This window comes from Mixophyes fleayi, chromosome 11 (assembly GCF_038048845.1).
Source record: "Mixophyes fleayi isolate aMixFle1 chromosome 11, aMixFle1.hap1, whole genome shotgun sequence".
In the NCBI taxonomy this organism is placed as follows: Eukaryota; Metazoa; Chordata; class Amphibia; order Anura; family Limnodynastidae; genus Mixophyes; species Mixophyes fleayi.
In genome coordinates this window covers 11,170,068-11,193,531 of record NC_134412.1, presented here as the reverse complement: position 1 = coordinate 11,193,531, position 23,464 = coordinate 11,170,068, and the positions used below count along the sequence as shown (strand labels likewise).

Genomic DNA, 23,464 nt, shown 5'->3' with positions numbered 1-23,464 from the left:
GGGGAAAGTCAAGACAGCATAGTTTGATCACACCAACAAGCGCCACATTGCACTATTCCATAGGTACTCTCAGTTATAATATCACGTTTTCTCAAACAGGGAAATCATCAAAATATGACCTGCTGGGGAAACTTGTGTAGAGGGGATAGAAAAATCGGACATAAAATAACACTATAACTATCCCTGATCATTTAACCCTCTCTGCATTGGATTGACAATTCTCACTTTTCTGATAACAACCCACCTATATTCTGTTCACTCACATGAAACATTAAGCAACAATGATGCATTTTTCCAGTTAACTGGGTTAGATATGTTGCAGGTATAGATTCTGGTGAAGGTTCTATCAGGGTGTTTTATTTGTAGAGTCTGGTTTCCATCCAATAAAAAGTAGTTGTCATTATAACCCACAGACTGGCCGTTTTTCTTCCATGTTACTGTCTCTATTCCACTAGAGGCATTGCAGGTCAAATTAACAATGGGAGTACCCTCATTCACTGCCTCAGGTGACTGCAATATTGTTACATTATTTATTAGATCTGTAAAAGTGAGAAAAAAAGCTTTGAGACAAGCAATGAAGTTACCTCGCACTTGTTTTCTGCCATTGTCAACAGTCGCTAAACCGTGTGCATATATATATATAGTTTATGCTAATGTACAACTGGCTGGCTGGATTTGACTAGTGTAAGAGCACCTTAGTCTTGACCTTTATTACATGGCTCATAGCCATGCTTTCCCACAGTATGAGGAGATGAATGGAAGGAGCAAGAAGCCACAGGCTAAGAGTTATATAGTGGAAGGAGCAGGGTCCCCCAGCAGCACAGAGTATATCAGGAGATTAGTGATGTGTTAGTGAGGACAGGGCTGCATGTGACAGGGGCAGTGACATGATGTGAGGAGGGGAATGGAGGCAGCAGGAAGCCACAGACTGAGAGTTATATAGTGGAAGGAGCAGGGTCCCCAGCAGCACAGAGTATATCAGGAGATGAGTGATGTGTTAGTGAGGACAGGGCTGCATGTGACAGGGGCAGTGACATGACGTGAGAAGGGGAATGGAGGCAGCAAGAAACCACAGACTGAGAGTTATATAGTGGAAGGGGCAGGGTCCGCCAGCAGCACAGAGCATATCAGGAGATGAGTGATGTGTTAGTGAGGACAGGGCTACATGTGACGGGGGTAGTGACATGATGTGAAGAGGGGAATGCCGGCAGAAAAAAAAGTTACAGACTGAGAATGATATTGTGGAAGGGGAAAGGTTAGGCTGCAGTACAGATGAGTTATGTTGGGTTTTTATCCAACTGATGGAGCATGACTGTGGTGTCAAACTCACCTCTCCAGATTTTGTGTTACATAAAGTACCAGGATCCCCCGGAAAACCTTTATGTTTCTCTAATTTATTTGTAACAGGATTTTATTTAGAAAAGAAGTTAGACAACAAGCCTAAGAAATGCAAAGGGCTCTGTCTAATCAACCCCAATAAAACAATATGCACTCTCTTGTATAGCACATTAAAAAATGATTTCATAAATACATAAATCCAATAAACAAAATAGAAAATATGCACCAATAAAAATACATCTATAAAAAAGTATGTCAATGTATATAAATAGCTGTTAATGCATAAAGAAAGCTATATGCAGTGAAGAGTAACAGAGCAGAGTCCTGTTCCCAATACTAGAAGTGCATGTAAATGTAAAATAAGCAATCATTTAAAAGACCAAAGTCCTGACCCGCTGTGTAGTTTACAATAGTAACAATATATGCAGTCAGGTAAAATCCACCAGGATCAGTTGAACTGGTCCAGATATCGTTAGGATAGTGGACCAAATTTGTTGAGACAAAGTAGCAAAGATCTATTCAAAGCTCATAACAATTGAGTGTCAATCAATAAAATTTTATACAGTTGTAATATTCCCGACTCACAAGACCACCCAGGGTTGACGCGTTTCTCCGCTATGGTGATTTTCTAAGAGACACACAGTGTGGGGAAGTGTGCGGTGCCCCGTTAATAAACCTTCCAGAACCAATCTGCATATCTAACTGGTCAATAATAATCAGGTTTTCGACTTCCAATAAACAATTATTGGATATTAGTCTATGGACATGCCTTATACAAACACACAAATTGCCCAAGAAAACCCATGAAACTTCATATTTCTGGATCTAGCTTACAGTATATAAAAAAAATAAAAGCTGATTAATTATAGAGCATTTACAATTTATTTATTTTTTTCAGTATTTAATGATGATCAATATGCAATGTAATAACTTGCAATATGATCATAAATGGAGGAATATAGCTATTAAGACCACCTTAGAATATCATATAAAAAGGTGAATCATTCCTAGACTACAGTGAGTAAACTAAATTGCAGCTTGTTCATTAAATATCAGGTTATAAAAATATGTATATTTTAGTAGTAATATTAGTATAATTAATATTAAACATTAATATTAGTATATAGTACATACAGCATGGAGGTCTGAGTGGCACAACACCAAACACATATATACACACATAGGTCTCAAGGTAATATGCCACCTCATTATAATTTTTATAACACACACAGACTTGATCATTACTTATCACCATCACTGACAAACCACAGTCTGATCTTAACCACATTTTCTTTTTCAGGTGTAGTTCCGGCGGATATGATGGGCCGCACCTGTGCACTGATGTCAGAGATTGATAAAGTTTTGCCCACAGTGCCATGACTGAGACCAAGGGAGCAAGGTAAACGTGACAGGCGTGAGAGGAACGACATTAAACTGGCCGTTGCAGTGTGTCAGTTGGTCCCTGGTCAGCGGGGAAATGTGTGGGTCAGTCAGGGAAGAACCCTGAAATGTTAGCAGAAAAAGCCCTTTGAGTCCCTGAAGAAGTGTAGCGGTTGGTCTGGAAAAAGAGGGCCAGAGAAAAAAAGAGGCTGGAAGTGAGAAGTTGGAACGGAGAAGAGAGAGACAAGAGGAGACTGAAGAGAGCAACATATACAGCAGAAGGTTGAAATTTAAAGACAGAGGGAGAAGAGGTGAAAAACAGTAGAGATTGACATGAGAGGAAGAGGACCGATTGCATGACAGAGGAGTGGTAATAACAGAGTGAGATAAAAAAAAAGAAATCAGATTGCCAGAAGCAAGACAAAGTACATTATTAAAGTTGACAAGCAAGAGATTGAGTGAAACTGGATCAGTAGCAATATATTGATAAGCAACCTTTAGTTTTATTATATTTTCCTGTTTTACTAGAAAGACTGAACCCAATGTACATATTAGTTTAGTCAGAGACCAGGTGGGAAGTCCCGAAGATTAATAATATATACCCTTGTTCCCGGGACTGAGTTACATTTTAAAGGGTAAGTTTAGGGATAGTTAGCCAAGCTTTTGGACTGTGTCATATATGAAATTAGATATAAGAGTCCGGTATTGTTATGAAAACCACTCGAGAGGGTGGAGTTCTGCTACATGTGACGAGCATCAGAGAAATCTCTATTACTATTTTATCATTGCTTGCAGGAGGGATCTCTACCATAGGAGTATTGCAGTCACCATTTTATTTCTACTGAGAACTCCGATTGTATTACTGAAAAGTAAAGAACTGAGCCTGTAGATATGAATTCCAAATGCACTTTATGATGTGTGTTGCACATTGTTATATATTGGACAATCATATTGTATGGGAAAGTTATATTGGCTTCAACTGCCGTGTTTTTATATGTCCCTGTTTAGTGTGAATAGAATAATCGCTAGAATAATGTTAAGATGCAGAGGTACCTCTGAAGCTAGTCTTTAGGATATTAAGAACTGTGTGTTATTATATGATAAGCTAAAGGTTAGTCTGTTGTTTAGCTTGCCTGTAAGCCGATATATTGGTTTAAATGTGCACTCATTATGCAAACTTACTAAAAAAAAGAAAGTAGCCTGGGGAACCACTCTAGAAATAAACATGCCAGTGGTTTCTAAAGCTAGCTACAGAGTGGTGGGTGTTTTCTGTATCCGAGCCTGAGGTTGAGAGTAAGGGGGTGGAGGGTTCCTTGTTCTCCATCTGGTGTCACTGAGCAAGGGCATTACCCTGCAAAGAGCTTACTGTCTGAAGACCAAGGTGGACCATGTATTATGGACACCTGTCTAGACAAAAACACAGCTCCTATTTTGGAAGCTGCAGTCCCAGCACTTATCTCTGTGATATACTTCTCAAGACAGGACCACAGGAGAGATGGAGTGGAAACTTGCCTTCATAAAACATTTAAACTTAGGGCCCACTCTGTGGGAGTAACTCACTCACTCATTTAATTGTATTGCTGCCCAGAGTGCTACAGGTTTGGGTCTTAGAGTCCTTCTCATCTACTGCCCCCCAGGTGTGGGACATTATTACTGCAATAAATTGCAGACTATGTTGCTGGTTGTGAAGATACCGGGTGTATCTGGCCCAATGCTACCCACTTCACGCTGGCTGGCCAACCACGGTGCCTTCCTATTCCAGGGAAGTCTACCCAGCACCTTCTAGGATTCGTATGGTCACTCAGGCAAAATGCAGTTATAAACATACAACAGTATATTTATTGCCATGCAAACAACACTAGAATCGTATCTACACACAGTAAATAAATGCCAGGCAGGTTTACCACATTATCTGTCCCTTACCCCAATAGCTTAAGGAGCAATAGTCACCTGGCTGTCCAGACTTCACGACCCATGGATCCCTCGCAGCTGCATATATAGACTCGAGTTAGAAAACGACAATTCAAACTAGATGCACCTTTATGAATGAAATCCCAGGATGAACACCCTTCCCCCCTGGAGTTGTTCCTTATATCACAGGTCTAATTTCCAGTCTTTCCCCTCCCTGGGCAAACCCCTGGGTCTATTCTACTTAACCATTGGTCAGTGCTGGACTAGGGGGGGGGGTGGACAGGGAGTGAAGATGAGCTGTCCTTTCAGAGAACCTCCCCTGTTAGATGGCCTGTCTGGACTAGCCTGGTGAGAACAATGGACACTAATTAGTTTTCCTACTCTAAGCCCATGGCAACCTGATCCCTACCCATAATCCCCCTGCCTTCACTTTAAAGACAATGAATAGCAACCTTACTGCAAGTCATCAATATACAATACACAATATACATATGTACACTGAACTGCAATGTCCCCTTAGCCACATGTTATTGGACAATGCAGTTGTAGTCTGGTGAGCTAGGGAATCCCCATTATGTGAGAAATGAGACACTGAATGCTCACAGGGTTATCCCACTCATTTCGTCACATATACCTCCCCTACTTTTTTGGCCCTTGTTCCCCAGTGGCTCCCTTGCCCCAAGTAAACCTTTCTCCCAAGTCCAAAGTTTCTGGCCTGCTGTGGTTTCTCCTGGGTCTGATGGCAAGGTAGTACACAATTCCTCAATCTCCCACCCGGGTCCTATGGCTGCAGGCATATTTTCCAACCCAGCTGGAGTGGGGGTTTATACTGCCCTGTGTCATAAGATGAGACAACAATAAAACTGGGCCACTCCTGTGCACACCTCCATGGTAGGAGAGTTGTAGTCCAACATCCCTTGTGTGCCTTATCCACCCTTAATTGCCCAACTGCAAATAGTCCCTTGGTCTGTCCTCTGTTTCTGGAGACCATGCTCCCCTTCCCCACATATTTGAGTGAAAACTGCCAAGTGGCAGGCAAACTTTCTGGCTCCTTGTCCGTTTGTTTCTGGCAAAGATCCAATCCCCCCTCCCCCAAACACTCAAGGGACAACTGCCCAGTGGCATGCAAGCGTGGTGGCTCCATTAATTCTTTGCTTATGGGGAATCTTCTGTCCCCCTCCCAAACCATATGTGGGTGCCCCTGTAAGTATGTTGGTGTGCATCTCCCCTGCCCTGCTACCACATCCAACTGTTGCACTACTTCCCTTGCCTCTGGCGCATCAGGGTAGTGTGAATCCTCATTGGACACAGACTTGTCCTCCTGGTAGCAAAACAAAGTGGATGGTCCAGTGCAGGCCTCTTGTATTGGGTCCTGGATTCCCAGATTTGGAGCTTGAGTGCAATGCATCAAAGCTTGTGGGGCTGGTGAATCTTGCTGTACTGGTGCCCCCTCAGACACCCACTCAGTCAACATCTCATCCCAATAATCCAAAAATGTGCTGCATTGTGGTGGGGTGGTGCAAGACATCCATATCCCCATCCTGCAGACTCTGCCACAGTCCTTCATCCCAGTACACTTTTCTCCTGGGTGTACTGGACTGCTTCATCCCTTCCTATGGGAACTTTTTCAACACTGGGCTCTGATCTGCTCCTTTGTTCCTAGAGCTCACACCCATTTTACTTCCAGGGACCACCTCACTGTGATTTCCTCTCTTTGAGACACGGTTCCATCTTCCGCTCTCCTCTGGCGGGGTGCACTCCCCCTTATCAAATCGGCACTTAGGCGGCATCTTCCCTCGCCTAAAGCCCACAACGCTTTTCGTGACACTTTCTGCCTTAAAGCCTTTAGGAGTAAGTTCAGGATAATGTGGTAACTGGTTTCTAGTGCTAACTGCTTTGCAGAGCCCTGGAATGTATCACGATACAGTTCCCCGGCAGCTCTACCCAGAGAGGACCTGGGACTGAGTGACCCCACTGCTTGCCACCAAAAATGTGAAGATACCGGGTGTATCTGGCCCAATGCTACCCACTTCACGCTGGCTGGCCACCCACGGGTGCCTTCCTATGCCAGGGAAGTCTACCCAGCACCTTCTAGGATTCGTATGGTCACTCAGGCAAAATGCAGTTATAAACATACAACAGTATATTTATTGTCATACACACAACACTAGAATCGTATGTACACACAGTAAATAAATGCCAGGCGGGTTTACCACATTATCTGTCCCTTACCCCAATAACTTAAGGAGATATAGTCACCTGGCTGTCCAGACTTCACGACCCATGGATCCCTCTCAGCTGCATATATAGACTCCAGTTAGAAAACGACAATTCAAAACTAGATGCACCTTCATGATTGAAATCCCAGGATGAACACCCTTCCCCCCTGGAGTTGTTCCTTATATCACAGGTCTAATTTCCACAGTCTTTCCCCTCCCTGGGCAAACCCCTGGGTCTATTTTACTTAACCATTGGTCAGTGCTGGACTAGGGGGGTTGGAGAGGGCAGTGAAGATGAGCTGTCCTTCCAGAGAACCTCCCCTGTTAGATGGCCTATCTGGACTAGCCTGGTGAGAACAATGGACACTAATTAGTTTTCCTACTCTAAGCCCATGGCAACCTGATCCCTACCCATAATCCCCCTGGCTTCACTTTAAAGACAATGAATAGCAACCTCCTGCAAGTCATCAATATACAATATACATATGTACACTGAACTGCAATGTCCCCTTAGCCACATGTTATTGGACAATGCAGTTGTAGTATGGTGAGCTAGGGAACAAAGCATGGGCTATTAAAAATACTATAATCCACATTATGTGAGAAATGAGACACCGAATGCTCACAGGGTTATCCCACTCATTTCGTCACACTGGTCTATTTCTGAATCAGGATTTATCTGGAGCTTATCTAGAGGATTTCAATGCATGGGTGGATGATAAACTCCCACACCTTGGCCAAGATCTTCTCTGTACAATAAATACACAGGGCCACACACAAGTAACTCCCTCTGGTGTGAATAAAAGTGGTCACACATTTGATCTTGTTTTCTATATTGGATTAGACATCTATGGTTTGGTAGGCATTTTCTATATACTCTCAGACTACTCTATATGAACCTGAAGACGTCAACATAACATGGTGGAGGTAGGTGGCCAAAGACAGTGGAGCTTCAGAACTGGTAAGTTCTATACACACTCAACTAGAGAGTTCATATATAACATGGTAAATACACGATAGAGTCCCATAAGAAAAGTTACCTTGGTGCAGGTGACAGAACTCCCATCTTCCTTAATGTTTTTGGGAGTGGCCGTCTCAGCTGGCTGTGAATAGGGGCAGCTTATTATAAAATTGGGTAGAAGGGGATGATCTATCTGCGGCACATTGAAGAGAGTTGTCAAAGAATGACTTAGCTAGAGGAAGGAGAGATTTACAGCTGGGTGGAGTTTCCTTTTAAGTGTCATATTAAATAAACAGGGCTCCCATGGGCATGCAGGTTAACCTGTCTATTTAAGGGAAGAATGAGGCTATAGCTATTCCAATAATATCTATAGCTGAGAACTTCCAAAATAAGCTGACCCTGAGGGGGAGATTCAAATCAGCGCAATGTTTCTCCGGAATGTCCACGGAGACACTTAGAGCTAATGTTCTGGCTGGAATCTACACTCATTTTGGAGGGGGAGAGTGAGGGGAGATTCCCTACTGCAAAGGCCGGCAATGTGCGCAGCCTCGACATGATGATGATGTCTGAGAGTATATCGCCACCAACTGAGTTCCCCCTGAGAGTCTATAATAGTAATATCACATAAATGTAAGTGTATGAAACACGTTACCCTAATTTATAAGTATGCAAACCACATGGAGTTTTTATTAGTTGCATAATAGCAAAGGGATAACCATGGAATTCCTGACCTTCAATGACACTACTATGGAACTTAAACCTGACAGGGTATACATCTCAGAGTCACTGGACTGAAGATTTCAATTGTAATATGAACTTGATGTCGCTCTCTCTCTTATTTTACAAATTAATAAACATGTGCAGTTTGTGGAAGAAGTTTTGGGTATTAGCAACTTTTGGATGTGTCTTCTAGTCATGGATATCACATTAACTGAGCGGAATTTCCTATTTTCAATAGAGAACAAATTTCACAAAAACAAACTGTGGCACATTTTCCGCTTATGACAGTTCCATGATAGTTTGAGAGGAGAATACAGCCACTGGCTAATGATGTGCCCCTTCCTCTACATTCCATCAATGGTAACCGGATATCATGAATATATTGTTCTTACCAGGACCCAGTTGAAGATATAAAACATCTCCCACATCCTGAGTAATCTACAAACATATCTGTTTCTTTTACAGCACACAGGAGAAATACACCACTAAAAGGAAGTTCAGATGTGAAGTAAGAAGATTACGTGCAGAGAAGCAAAAGGCCAACCTAGAAACACAGAGAATATCCACTAACAACTTACTAATTACACAAAGTACAGCACACGACCAATATAATACAAGAAGTAACACCAATCCCAGGCACAATAATGGTCTGACCAAAGACCACTGTTCACATTTATCTGTAGATCAAGATCACCTGTCATTGCTACTAGTTCATATACAGTATATATTTAGAACTAATAGCACACATTCACAGAAACTTCTACTAAAGTAAAGACTATCTAAATTGATTTGTGATTTAATCATAAAGTTACTAATTTCAATGGAAAGAGAAAAGGAATTAAAAAAAAAGAATTGTGTGATGCAATACTCATTGCTGCAATGTACTTACCATAGAAGGTGACTTGAAAATCCCGGGAAGCAGGCTTCTCTCCAAGTATGGCTACAGTGACAGAGTAATTTCCGACATCAGATTTGGAAGTGCTGGCTATATGTAGTGATCCATTGCCAGTGATAGTCAGTGTGCTATTGTATGCGTCAGATTTCAGAGGATCAAGAGATGCTCCCTTCTTCCAAGCTGCCACTGTGGTGCCATTGACAGTCCAGATAACTGTTCCATTGTTACTGGAATCATACCAGATTGCTAAAGAAATGTCATTACTAGTCTGAAAGTTGCCAGTAGATGTACTCCTTATATCCAAAGGGGCTCTTCTGTCTGTGAAACATATCAATAAATCAGTATCAGCTCATATAGATAGAGAATACTTCATTGTACTTACACCAATTCTTCCTGCATCCCCGTCCAGCTCCTAGTTCTACGGCCAACTCTGACTAAGACGAGGACTTTGTAATTTCTAAGTCTGTCCCACTATAGCATATACATTATATATATATATACACACACATATATATATATATATATATACACACATATACAATCTATGTAGGTATTTAAAAGAAGATACTCTCTGTTTAAAACCAATATTCCACATCCACAGAAGTAATTGTGAGCACTACTCATTCTAAATTGTTTGGCGATTAATTACATTTTCAAATTCAATGTATCAATAAAAAAAAAAATCTGCATGCATCGTGCGAAACCATACTCATTCCTGCATTGTACTTACCATAGAAGGTGACAGTAAAATTCAGAGAGACTGGCTTCTTGTCAACCACTGTCACAGTGACAGAGTAATATCCGGCATCAGATTTGGAAGTGTTGGCTATAAGTAGAGAACCATCACCTGTGATTTTAAGTCTGTTTTTGTATGTGTCAGATACCTCAAGAGATCCACCCTTCCAGTTTGCCGCTATGGTGCCATTGACAGCCCAGGTAACTGTTGCACTCCTTTTGTAATTATAGGAGATTATCAAAGTGATGTCGTCCCCAGTCTGAAAGCTGTCAGTAGACGTAGTTGTTATTTCCAAAGCTGCATCTGTTAAACATATCAATAAATTAGTATCTGCACATATAGATGGAGAATTCTTCATTGAATGTATTATTATTATTATCAGAGATTTGTAAGGAACCACAGCGCTACACAGTAGGAAAAACAGGACATGCATAAAACAAGGCCATACAAGGTGGACAAAATAAATGTTAGCTAAAATAAAATAAATTAGTTACACTAATTCTTCCAACAACCCAGTCGAGTTCCTAGCTCAGCAGAATACTCTGACTCCGAGGAGGATTTTGGAATTGCAAAGTCTTGGCAGCACACTGTGTGATATTACAGCACAGTGCGCTACAATCAGAGACCCTACTTTGTGCCAGGCATCCATAGTCACATTGGAAAAGCCTAGGGTCTCGCTGTACACATGTGCACTCCTCAGCCGGTGTCCCCTACCAGCATCATGTAGCCTTAATCGCCTCTGACATGTGGTCTGTTGCCATATATATATATATATATATATATATATATATATATATATATATATATATATATATATAAGAGCTGGGGCTTTTGCTCTCTGGGAAGTTTCTCTGCTGCCAGACAGATCTGATGACATTAGACAACGCCACGGGCGACGGAGAAGAGGACAAGCAAAGTGCACCAGGTGTAGTGGAATCCACAGTTGAGTTGGGCAGTACCGGAGAGGTGGACCATCTGTTTCCAGTACACCATCAGTTGAATCCTATGACACCTGGATCCATTGAAATTTTAGATAAGGATTACTTGGGACACAGATAAGCTTGATTTTATATTTATATTATGAGTGTGATTCATATATTGTGAATAAATTTTACTTTTAATGAACATACTACACTATATGGGACCTATTTTATTTCTGTTTGCCTGTCCTGAACCTGTGGATAGAGTGAATTGAACAAAGGAGAGCTCCAGCTACATAAAACAACCTTATAAGCGCTCTATTATTTATTTCTGGTACGCTAAGGTGGCCGGGCATATATTGGCTCTACTTGGTTGATGTTATTGCACTATTGGATTTTTCTTCTCTCCTTATGAGTATACAAGACTGGAGTGGATCCAAATGATATAGTAGTACCCAGACTTTATGTACTGATGAGCATCATCATCATCATCATTTATTTATATAGCGCCAACATATTCCGTAGCGCTTTACAATTGGGGACAAACATAATAAACTAATAAACAAGCTGGGTAAAACAGACAAAGAGGTGAGAGGACCCTGCTCGCAAGCTTATAATCTATGGGACAATGGGAGATTGACACATGAGGTTAAGTCTACATTTTGCATTTCGGCCCAGCCAGGCTGCAAAGGTAAAAGTGACTCATAAGCTAAATGATCCTGTCACACAACAATGCTGGTCAGGGGGTAGTTGTCTTGTGTGAAATTGTGTAACACGCGGTAATAGGCTAAGGTAGTAAGGTTAAGAGGGTGGTTGAGGAATATTATAAGCTTGTCTGAAGAGGTGGGTTTTCAGAGAACGCTTGAAAGTTTGTAGACCAGAGGAGAGTCTTGAAAAAGCATGTAGCAAAACGCGCGTTGGCGTTTACCCTGCTGCTGCAAACATTCACTCCTTGCTACCTGCATTAACCTAACTATTACCCACCCTTGTATGGGTCATTTAATAATCTAAATGTGTGTGTGTGTGTGTGTATGATTGGCAAACGGCACTACCGCTACTTAGTAGGTGAACTAACAGACATATCAGGTGCCTGATTGGTAGCAGTATACTAAGTGTGTGTATGCAGGACTGCACAAACGGCACTATCAATATTAGTAGGAGAACTACAGACATATCAAGCGCCTGTCTGTTAGCAGTTTAGTAGTAAATTACAGGGACAAAGGATTACTAGATTATACAACCTAATCAATACTAGTCAGAGTTCCTTTTAGCCCCAGAAATACTACTTAATAATAATATATATTAATACTCAACTTGGTGTGAGCTTATATAAACATGAGTGTTTATTGATGTGATTGTATATAGGATATACTTATATAATAAAATGCTCCTTACAGACAAATAATCATCAGAGGTCTGAGTCAACATATAAGGTCATTACCTTATAAATTGTGTCAATTATAACCATATGACCATTGGTTCCAATCAAGATAACTATAGTACACACAGCATACATTTTCAGTTGCAATGGTATCTTAGGTAGTCAAATATAATTAGAATAGGAGTGACTATTATATACTGATTATCTTTATATATATTGATAATAAGTAGCAGGGCATAGCAATTCAATTTGCTATTTTAAATCACTTTAGTCACTTAAATATTTCGCTATTCAATTAGGAGGTATATTTTAAGTATATTAATAAAGTATAAGTTTTTTATTTTTAACAAGAAGATCGCTGAGTGCCTTCCAATACACAATTCTTCCTATCCTCTTCATGCTTCAGAGGAGAGTCTTATTGTGCGAGGGAGAGAATTCCATAGAGTGGGTGCAGCCCGAAAAAAGTCCTGTGAGCATGTTTTCAAGTATAAATTCGGAATGCATGTGCACACACTTTGGCTTTGGGGACTATATCTCCTAAAATACTACACCACAGGTGCCTTTTCCCCTCTGTTTTGCTTTGTAGATTTTCTTATCGACTTTGCCATCCGAACCTTGAAGGGAGTCTGCATGAAGGAGGTGTCCGGGTGTGATTAAAGATTAAAAACCGGACTATTATCTATACAATCTTGAATTGAGCACCACGATTATTGTTCTTTTGATATACGTATATACACACACATATATATAATATATATATATATATATATATATATATATATATAGACACACAGATACACACACAGTGTATACTTCATGTCGATGTTTGAAACTTATAGCCCATATATGCATTAACGATTATCACTATTAAACTGTTAAACTGAAGACTATCTAAAGTGATATTCATTTAAATAAACAAATAACCAATTTCAAATATTATATTTATATTACTATTATATTTATATAGTATAAATATTATATCTATATTCTAGAGAACCAATATAAAAAATCTGTATGTATTATATGACAATACTCATTACTGCTTTGTACTTACCAGAGAATGTGACTTGAAAGACCCGTAAAGCAGGTTTCTTGCCAGTTACAGTTAGAGTGACAGAGTAATTTCCAGCATCAGATGGGGAAGTGTTGGTTATATGTAGAGACCCAAAATCAGTGATGGTCAGTCTGTTTTTGTAGGTCTCCTGGACTTCAAGAGATCCATCCTTCCAACTTGCCACCGTGGTGTCATTAATAGCCCAGGCAACTGTTCCAGTCTTATTGGAATTATACGAGATTGGAATATTAATGTCGTCCCCAATCAGGAATTTCCCAGTAGATGTAGTTGTTATAGCCAAAGTAGCTCCTTCTATTTCTGTTAAATATATCAATAAACCAGGATCAGTATAGATGGAAAGTGCTTTATTGTTTTTAAACCAATTCTTCCTCCCAGTAAAATGGGAAAAAGCCATTTAGCGTGTTTATTAAATGACCAGGTTACTGAAGAGCTAGCGACTTAATAAATAAAAAGTAAGGAAAAGGACTTTGTTCTTGAAAAAGATAAAGTGACTGTGGAAGCTGTAACCATGTAATGTAAATAACATGTAATAAGACAATAGTACAGTTTCAGTACATAAGATTAAGTGAACAGTAATACAATGATATAGCTTTAAATAATGACATTCAATAATAGAATTTTGTAATAGCAGTGAGGATACCAGTCTAATGGTTAGCTCTTTTGTCCGCTTGGCCTACCTGTTCAGCGGGAGGCAGGGACCAAGCCCAAAGTTTTCTGCTTTTTACAGGTTCACGTAGCCAGGTCCACGAAAGTTTAGAAAATCCTTGGCACAATCATGGACCAGGTAAACTGCAGCTGTAATCCCCAGTTAGCCTATCCATATTAGAAGGTAGAACATTCCCCAACCAGACGGCCTGGTTCCCACAGTGGTGTTGCCTTGATGGGGCTGGTTTCAGATTCCCTGCTGGATTGGGTAACTAGTAATGGAGAGTGGCCACTGAGTTTCCCCAAAGTCCTCAGGTTGCAGTAGGCACCCTGCAGAAATCAACACTAGGGAGTCTACTTGTGTTGGCTAAAACAGCAAAGGGCACCCATAACGTATAATTCCCTTAATGTTAGATCCATGAATTAACCCATTTGAGCAAAAGTGGCTCTCGAAATGATGAGTACTTCCTACACACCAAGGTTGCCCGTTAGCGGAGGAAGTACTGCAAAATCTTAAGTCAGCGTTTGTTGCAAATTCTCCATGTGCTTTGAGTGACTGGTTGCCTGAATGAGTCAAGGTGAAAGTAGTTCTCTCGGGTGACATGTTGGAGAAGCATAAAGTACGTAACAAACACACCTACAGAATGTTAAAACACTACACTTTAAAAACACACACATTTCAATGAACAGTACAAGACATTTATAACAGTAATGGGTTAGAGGAGTTGTTAGATGGGCTTAATCGTTTTTGTAATATGCCTGGGACCCTGCTCTTGCTACTACAATAACAGTGGTGTTTAATAATGACTCTTGTAGCGAATATACTGTAAACGTCTCACTCTTTGCATAAACCACTCACAAATGGTTGTGTTCTTAATGTGGCCAATATAGTGAGACCTACAGGCACACACCCTAAACTGGCTAATATCTCTAATGAGACATGGATGAAATGGAAAAACCCATTTTCTGAGTTAGTAAAAACAGGAATTAGCAGCCTATAGGGCTGAGGATTACTGCAACAACTGGAATTATTAAGACAATAATGAAGAATTACAGATCCTTTTTATAATGAGTATCATGAAGAATCTTGTATATGTTTGGTAATATGAAGAATGAATAAGCACACGTCTGTGCGGTAGAAAAGGGGAGAAGTAGTCTTAGCAGTGTTAGACAGGCTTCCAGCTCTTATATCAAACATTTATATCCACTTGGTGATACAAAGTGAAGCATTAAACTAATTGAGGACGGAAGATCTCACGTAGTGGACTTTTCTTCTTTCACATTATATATACTTTGTAAACATTCTATATACAATGAGACTCTTTTAAACAAGTTTTCGGGCACCGTTTTCTATTGTTTTATCTATGTATCTAATATATATATATATTTTATCATTTTTTAAACAAGATATTCTCTGTTTAAACTAGTAGTCCACATCTACAGAAATAATTACTGCTACTAAGTTACAAACTAAATTGATATGGAAATAAATAATAAAATTACCAATTTCGATGAATTTAGAGAGTCAATAAAAAAAATCTGCATGCATCATGTGAAACAATCCTCGTTTTTGCATTGTACTTACCAGAAAATGTGACTTGAAAATCCCGGGAAGCAGGTTTCTCACCAGGTACAGCGACGGTGACAGAGTAAGTTCCGGCATCAGATTTGGAAGTGTTGGTTATAAGTAGAGAACCATTACCAGTGATAGTCGTCCGGTTTTGGTAGTTAGAAAAAACATCAGGATGTCCGTCCATCCAGATTGCCACTGTGATGCCATTGACAACCCAGATAACTGTGGCTTTGTCGGAATTATACGAGATTGTCAAATTAATGTTGTCCCCAGTCAGAAAGCTGCCAGTAGAGGTAGTTGTTATATCCAAAGCCGCTCCTCCTCTGTCTGTTAAATATATCAATACATTAGTATCAGCTCATATAATTGGAGAATACTTCATTGTACTTACACCAATTCTTCCTGCCACCCTGCTGAGTCGCTAGTTGTGCATCCTCCTCTGATGAACAGTAGGAGTCCTCAATTGTAGCCCCGGCACTGCCAGAAAACCTTGAGAAGCTGGTAAATATCACAGTTAGGTTAGTCTCACCTCTTCTCAAACACGGTCATTAAGGAGAGCAAAGCATAAAAAAGGAGTAACTTTGCACCTGGGCAAAACCATGTTGCATTGGAGGGGGGAGGTAAATTTAAAATGTGAGGACAGATTTATAGTTGGGGTAGGACATGTCCTAGAATAAATTTAAATTTCAGTGTAAAAAATAAAGCTATCAAGTATTTGTGTGCTAGATGAAAAAAACGACCAGCATTTAACTTATAATATTATAAAAATAATAAACTAATTTGCACCCCTTGCATTGTAACGTGGTTTGTCTCAAAGAACATTTACTCCTTTTTTTTTTTGCCTTACTCTCCTTAATGACCCAGTGCCTCCACCAGTAAATTTATCTCAGAAGGGTTGCAAATATTGGTAAGGTCAAACAGGGGTTGACCCCATCCTGACTCACAATAAATGACTGATAATGTCTTTGACAAAGATAAAGTGGCTGAGATAAATGTAACCATGAAATGTAGAGCTGTATTAGCTGAACAGTAATGCAATGATATTGTTCGGACTGTTTCGGACTGTTTCCTGAACATCATGTGACATGCAGTTCCTCTGTTCCACCAGAGGCGCTGCTGTTTTAGACTTTGTATGCTTTACCTGTCAGGGGTTAAATCTCTTATCCTCTATGCAGTTACCTCTATAGCACCAGCTTCATTCTGGTGGTATTGGTATCTAAACCCGATCATCATATTCCTGCAAGCCTGCCAAGTGTTTATTCTGTATGCCTAGATATTCATATTATTGCTTTAAATTTATAGTTTGTTTGCTGTGTTAATGTCTGACACACCATTATTACAGGCCTTGCAGGTATAGTTATCATACTGCCTCATGCTCAGCTGACATAGCTGCTGACTTTCATAGATGATCTTCTCGCCTTCTACCTCAATCATTTCTGATTCAGTTGCTGTCTCAAGCCCGGCACCTACACTACTCCAAGGAAACAGCCAATAAGTAGAAGGATGCCAGGACACTTAGAAATCAGTCCCACTTTAAAAAATCTTTTTAGGGATTCCCTAATTCCCTTCCGGGTTCTGTTCACAAGAGGAAGGGTTTAATTTCTGAAAAATCCAGACCTGCAAGTGGTCCACATCGCCGCCTGACTGACCAAGAATGTAGTCTTAGAAGGAACTGCATCTCTGCCTGTATTGTGCTAGTCCTGAGCACATTTTACAGCAAAGTTCACTCTGGAGGTCAATATGTGTTACTGAAACCTCCATTATCTGCCCTGGCTCCAACAAATCAACTATCCCTTATTTTTCTCCCATACACGCTCCAGAGACAGTTAAATCTCTAACTGCTGTTCCAATGGTGCCTGAGCCGTCAACTCTTGCTCCATTTATGTACGGTTTCCAGTCCTGAGGGGCCAGTGTCAGCTTCCACTCCTAAGGGGCCAGTGTCAGCTTCCAGTCCTGAGGAGCCAGTGTCAGCTTCCAGCTGTGAGGAGCCAGTGTCATCTTCCAGTCCTGAGGGGCCAGTGACACTTCCAGCCGTGAGGGGCCAGTGTCAGCTTCCAGTGGTGAGGAACCAGTGTCAGCTTCCAGTCCTGAGGGGCCAGTGTCCGCTTTCAGAGGTGAGGGGCCAGTGTCCGCTTTCAGCCATGAGGGGCCAGTGTCAGCTTCCAGTCCTGAGGGGCTACTGTCAGCTTCCAGCCTTGAGGGGCCAGTATTTGATTCCTGTCCTAGGGGCCAAGCCAATGCCTCAAATCCCAAGTTTCAAGTTGCTGCCTCCAGTTCTGAGGGTTCAGTCATATCCTCCTGTGCTGATGAAATAGCCGTGCCTGAGAGGACTGCCCAGTCCACAGTGCCTGAGCTGCTAGCCTCTAGTTTCAAGGTTCAAGTCATTGCCTCCAGTCCCGAGGTTCAAGTTGTTGCTTCCTTGGCTGAGAGCCAGTCATGCCATAGATGACTGCTGCCCAGTCGTGGGTCTCGGTAATGAAGCTTGACTTCAGCTTTATACGGTATCTGAGATTTCCCAGGACTGTTCTACCATAGCACCATGCAGCTTTTCATCTAGGTAGTTATTTATTACTTTATTGTCAATAGGATCTGACTTGTTTGTAGATATATGCCGGCAACAGTTATATTGTGTACAAATCTATACCACAATTTCTATGAGTTGTTCACTCTAAAGGACTTAATATCCTGTGACACTTTTGTCTGCTGGTACTCTATTCTTCCACCTAAGTGGCCCCTAATAAAATACTTAATATTTATTTACTCACTACGGTCTTATTGAAAAACACTTATTTGAATCCATTTTAATTTCCTATGCTAGTAAATATTGTTATTTTTTTAATTATATAACATTCTGTGATAGAGAAAAATCTATAAAATAAAGTCTATCTATGTTTATCTTATATAATTTTTTTTAGAAGTGCAGCCAATTCTCTCCCCCTTTACTTCCCTGACTAAATAAGACGTCACATAGTCTCCTCTTGCAGTAGCTAATTTTCTAGTTTTTAAAGTATTGATAGTATCAATAATAGTTAATTGGCAACCAAGGTAATTTATTTTATTTCTTTATGTAATGTGGCAGATAAATATTTAAAACCAATAGCTCAAAAACACAAAAATAATTGCTATTATTATTTAAATTTGAAATAAAATTATTTATAATTAAATAATAATATATCCAACTTCAATAAATATTGAGCGTCAACAAATCAAGATATGTATGCATTGTGCAAAACAATACTCATTGTTGTATGACACTTACCAGAGAATGTGACTTGAAAATCCCGGGAACCAGGTTTCTCACCAGTTATAGTTACGGTGACGGAGTAATTTCCGGCATCAGATTTGGTAGTGTTGGTTATAAGTAGTGACCCAGTACCACTGACAGTGAGTCTGTTTTTGTATGTTTCAGATACCTCAAGAGATCCACCCTTCAAGCTTGCCACTATGGTACCATTGACAGCCCAGGTAACTGTTCCACTCTTATTGGAATCATAAGAGATTGTCAAATTGATGTTGTCCCCAGTCAGAAACTTCCCAGTAGATGTAGTTGTTATTTCCAATGCCGCTCCTTCTCTGCCTGTTAAATATATCAATAAATCAGTATCATCACATGCAGATGGAGAGTACGTCATTGTACTTACACCAATACGTCCTGAACCCCCGCCAAGTTCCTAGTTCAGCCTACTCTGACTCAGAGGAGGATTTTGCAATTGCAAAGTATGGCAATAGTGTTGTATTGTGACAAATTTCCCAATCAGAGACACTACTCTGCATCAGAGTGGCTCACAGTGCTATTACAGTGGAGAAACACTCTTGTTTTTCTGCATGACTGGCATCCGTGGGGTACATTGGGAAGGGAAGGGGCCTTGCTGTATTTATGTGCACTTCCCAGCCTGTGGCCCCTACCACCACTTTGCTACCAACCCTGCTATATGTCTGCTGCCTCTGCTCCAGACTGATACACCAAGAGCATGCCAGGTAAGCGACACTGAGGAAGGTGTGTGTGTCTAGGTGTTAGTGTATGACAGGCTGACTACTGTCTGAATGTGAAATAGTTTGTGAGGTCTAGTAGCAACTGTGTGAGATTCTGAGTGGCTGGTTTACCGCTGCATACAATATCATAACTAAATTTGTGCATATCTTAGACTTGTGGCCCCTTATTCCTGGAGAGGAGGAAACAGGTCAGGTAATCATAAGTTGATTAGTAAGGGTGTATTCATAGAAGTGTAGCACATCCAATGGAGATACAACATAATTAGATGTGGATGCATCCCCAGAAAGCCTCCTTTTGCTAATATTGGGGGCTGTGGTCGTATATTCACATTACTTATTTGTCCTTTCCATTTGGGCTACCGCAGGAAAGGAGATTCCTATTGGATTTTCAAAGGAGTAAAAAATAGATGTGGGGTGTTTACAACACTATTCACTCTTGTGTAGATGACAATTCTTTACATAATTATATTGTGTACAAACAGGCTAACGCAACTTTAGTATTTACTGCTAACACTGCCAAGTCTCATTTCTACAATATTGTTAGGCATAAGTATGCCTGACATGTGCATGATGCAGAAATACTGCTGTTTTTCTGTTGGGTGTTAGGACAATGAATCCTTGTTTTGAAGCAGGCCTGCAGTACCCCTGTGCTACCAGAAGTGCTGCTGTTGTACTCTGACATTTCCCCTCATTGGCAGGAGTTAATCTTCTGTTAATCACCTGCACCTGCCTCAATGACTATTTATGTCTGCTCTTCAACATACACCTAGCTGGTCATTGATTGTTTCCCCTTGAACAATATTTTGCTATGTTGCAAGTATCCTGATTCTGTCTTGTGCTTTAGACATCCTCCTAACCAAAGTTCTGTTCCTGTGTATCCTTGGTCCTGGCTATTTACCATTATTAAGCTAAGTTTACCTGTGCCTGCTGTCCAGTTTTCATTTACCTGTTATTCAGCCACACCCAGATATTTGTATGTTATACTGTGCTTTACCCGGACTGTGTTTTACTACATTACCTGGTTTGAGTTTTTGATACAATAAAACAGCTTTATGTTTTCACCATACTCATGACTCCATAGTTGTCATTTCAAGGATAAAGTTATCGTAACAGGTGTAATAAGATATGTGCGACTCAACATACACAAGTAAGTGTATATGTTTGCGACAAAATTTTTATGCTTTGTTTGGTGCGCAAAATTAATCTATAAATCTATATAATACCCTAACTGTGTACCCTGAAGGAGTGAGTATCAGAGTAATTACAAGGTGTATAATATTTTATAAGGAACTGAGGGAATGGCTAATTACACTGATTGTGTAATTGGCACCAGATATGTCTCTGCATGCACCCGTTCCGGCTCAGTTTTGTGGACTTGGCACCAGATCTGGCTCAGTTTTACAAAATTGGAACCTAGCATGACTTAACATATTTACTTGCCATAAGATAGGACTACAATTTCTGTACTTAGTAGCAAATATGAATCAGCATATTATGTAAGACTTGAGCTATGGCTTAATTGGTTATGCCTGGCACTAGACATTGATGATTATATTATGTTTGGCCCTAGATATGACAATTCAATTAGTTGTGCATGGGGGCAATTCAATTCATGAAAGTTCAGAATATATTACAGAACGTCAAATACGCACCTCCATAAAAAATACATTCATAGATATGTTTTTAGATCAAATAAAGCACATAAGGAAAATGGATTATGCCATCTCAACCCTCCTTAAAGCATAACAATGGTAGAGAGTGCAATGTGTGTAAGTGGCACCAGCAGGCAGGGGCAAATGCAGGATTTGTAGAGAGGGGTTTCCACACCAGTGGGCGTGACCAGCATGCATGGGGGTGTGGCTATAATATTAGACAGTGCTTGGCTGCTCTCCAACTCTTCCTATCCCCATAATATACATGGGCAATGCTGCGTGGACTACTGTTAGGTACAGGCAGCTCTCCCTTTTCAAACAGAGCCATGTGAAGCGGGGGCAGGGTCCAGCCACCTCAATTATACGGTGCCCCAGGCTTGGGGGGGGGGGGGGTTTCCAGGCACTAGTAACCCCCCCCCCCTCGGTTTTTTGCAGGTCCTCGGGTGTTAATTTTAAAACTTTGTGTTATATCGTGAGAACATTACCTCGATAATGAAATGACCACCATTATGCCTTATCGATTCAACCACTATGTGGAAATACCTGATTTTAATCTTGGGTAAACAGGCTGTTAAATATATAACCTACATTCTTTTTATAAAAAGGGCTGAAACGCGCCAGAAAACTTTTTATTAGTTCTCTTGTATCCAGACAGCTACCCTTACAATTGGGAGCTTTCTATGTCGCTCTCTACTCTGGTGGATTTAACAGTTTTGGAGACTTCCGCACTGGCTTTAATGTAGTACAATCAGACGGGAGAGACTAACCTTCTTCCATAAAGACTGACTTCACTCCGTTTTTATCAACTAGGATTTTCCTTAAAATATTTAGATTATCTCTGTAATATCCGTCATGGACAAGATCTGTGTTTTCACCTAACTAGTCAGTTTGAGTTTACCTGGTCTATATTGCTGTTTAGGATATTAAGGACGGGATTTATCTTGGAATGTAAATCTGTTTATCTGTGTGATACTTTGAGCAAAATAACTCTGCGCATCAACCAAAATGAGACTTACGCCAGTAGACGCAGACAATCAACGTTCTCACGCAAACAACACTTCCGACTGACAACGATTTGAAGGGTGGAATAGGGATGGCAATGTACAGTAAGGACGTGCCGGAGCTTCAAGCTTCTGTAACATATTTACTTTTTATACTAACGTTAGGAGGAAAGGTGAGCACAGCCAATTTCCCCTCTTTTATGCATTTTAATTTTTTTTAAAAAATATGTAGAACACATTTTTTTTTTTAATACGTTGTTTACACAGAATTTGTTTTGCTATTGAAATGTGTCCTGTAATTATTTACCATTTTGTGGCAATAAGAGTCTTTGAGACTGGATAAATGAATTCCTGTGAAAAGCAAAAATGTTACATATGCAGCTATAATGCGATGACAGTGTACCTGGTGTTATCTCAGTGCCCTGTGTACAGTGTATTGTACAGTATAAGATGATGGTCACTTACCGTAATGAAGCAGAAGGAGTAGAGCACAGAACAGACTGACATTGCTGCCCATATCCTGGGGAGATCTGTATTGCTGGAATATCAGAGCGAGGATCAGAGAGCTGGAGACATTTCACAGATCTATATAGGTGTATTTCTCGGAAGTTCAACAAAGCTTAGCTGATAGTGTTACTATTATTATCAACATTTATTTATAATAATACAAACAAGGTAGACATAGGTCACATAAGCAAACTAAAGTTTACATAGAACTAGTAGAACTGAAACGCGTGGGTAGCAAGTGCAAGTAGTGATACAAGACGGCAACATAAGTCATATTACAAAAGGGAATTTCCTGGGAAACTACAAGGATGTCAAGGGTAGCTGAAGGTGACACGGGAGGGGTGGGTAGCAAGTGGGGATGAGGGTGGGGGGGATATATTATGTGAAACTATGTTTCTTTGGTATTTAGAATATGCACAGGACCTTGGAGTGGCACAATGTTGGGATTAATTTAGGGGCCATCACCCATGCCACAATGTTGCAGTTGAGTTAAAGGGATGCTTAAAGATTCACTTGATCTCTGCAAAAAAAGGTTCAAAATTTTATTTTTATTGGCT

General features: G+C 40.4%; 1 protein-coding gene across 1 annotated transcript; it reads right to left on the bottom strand.

Annotated features, from left to right (window-relative positions):
• Nucleotides 1-201: 201 nt before the first annotated feature.
• LOC142106570 (uncharacterized) lies at nt 202-22,935 on the bottom strand. Its single transcript, XM_075189554.1, has 7 exons — nt 22,866-22,935; nt 19,014-19,331; nt 15,767-16,081; nt 13,516-13,833; nt 10,155-10,463; nt 9,419-9,742; nt 202-539 (listed from the first exon to the last, which is right to left on the bottom strand). Exons 1-7 carry the CDS (start codon nt 22,915-22,917, stop codon nt 256-258), a joined length of 1,920 nt encoding a protein of 639 aa, XP_075045655.1. The 5' UTR covers nt 22,918-22,935; the 3' UTR covers nt 202-255.
• Nucleotides 22,936-23,464: the final 529 nt, after the last annotated feature.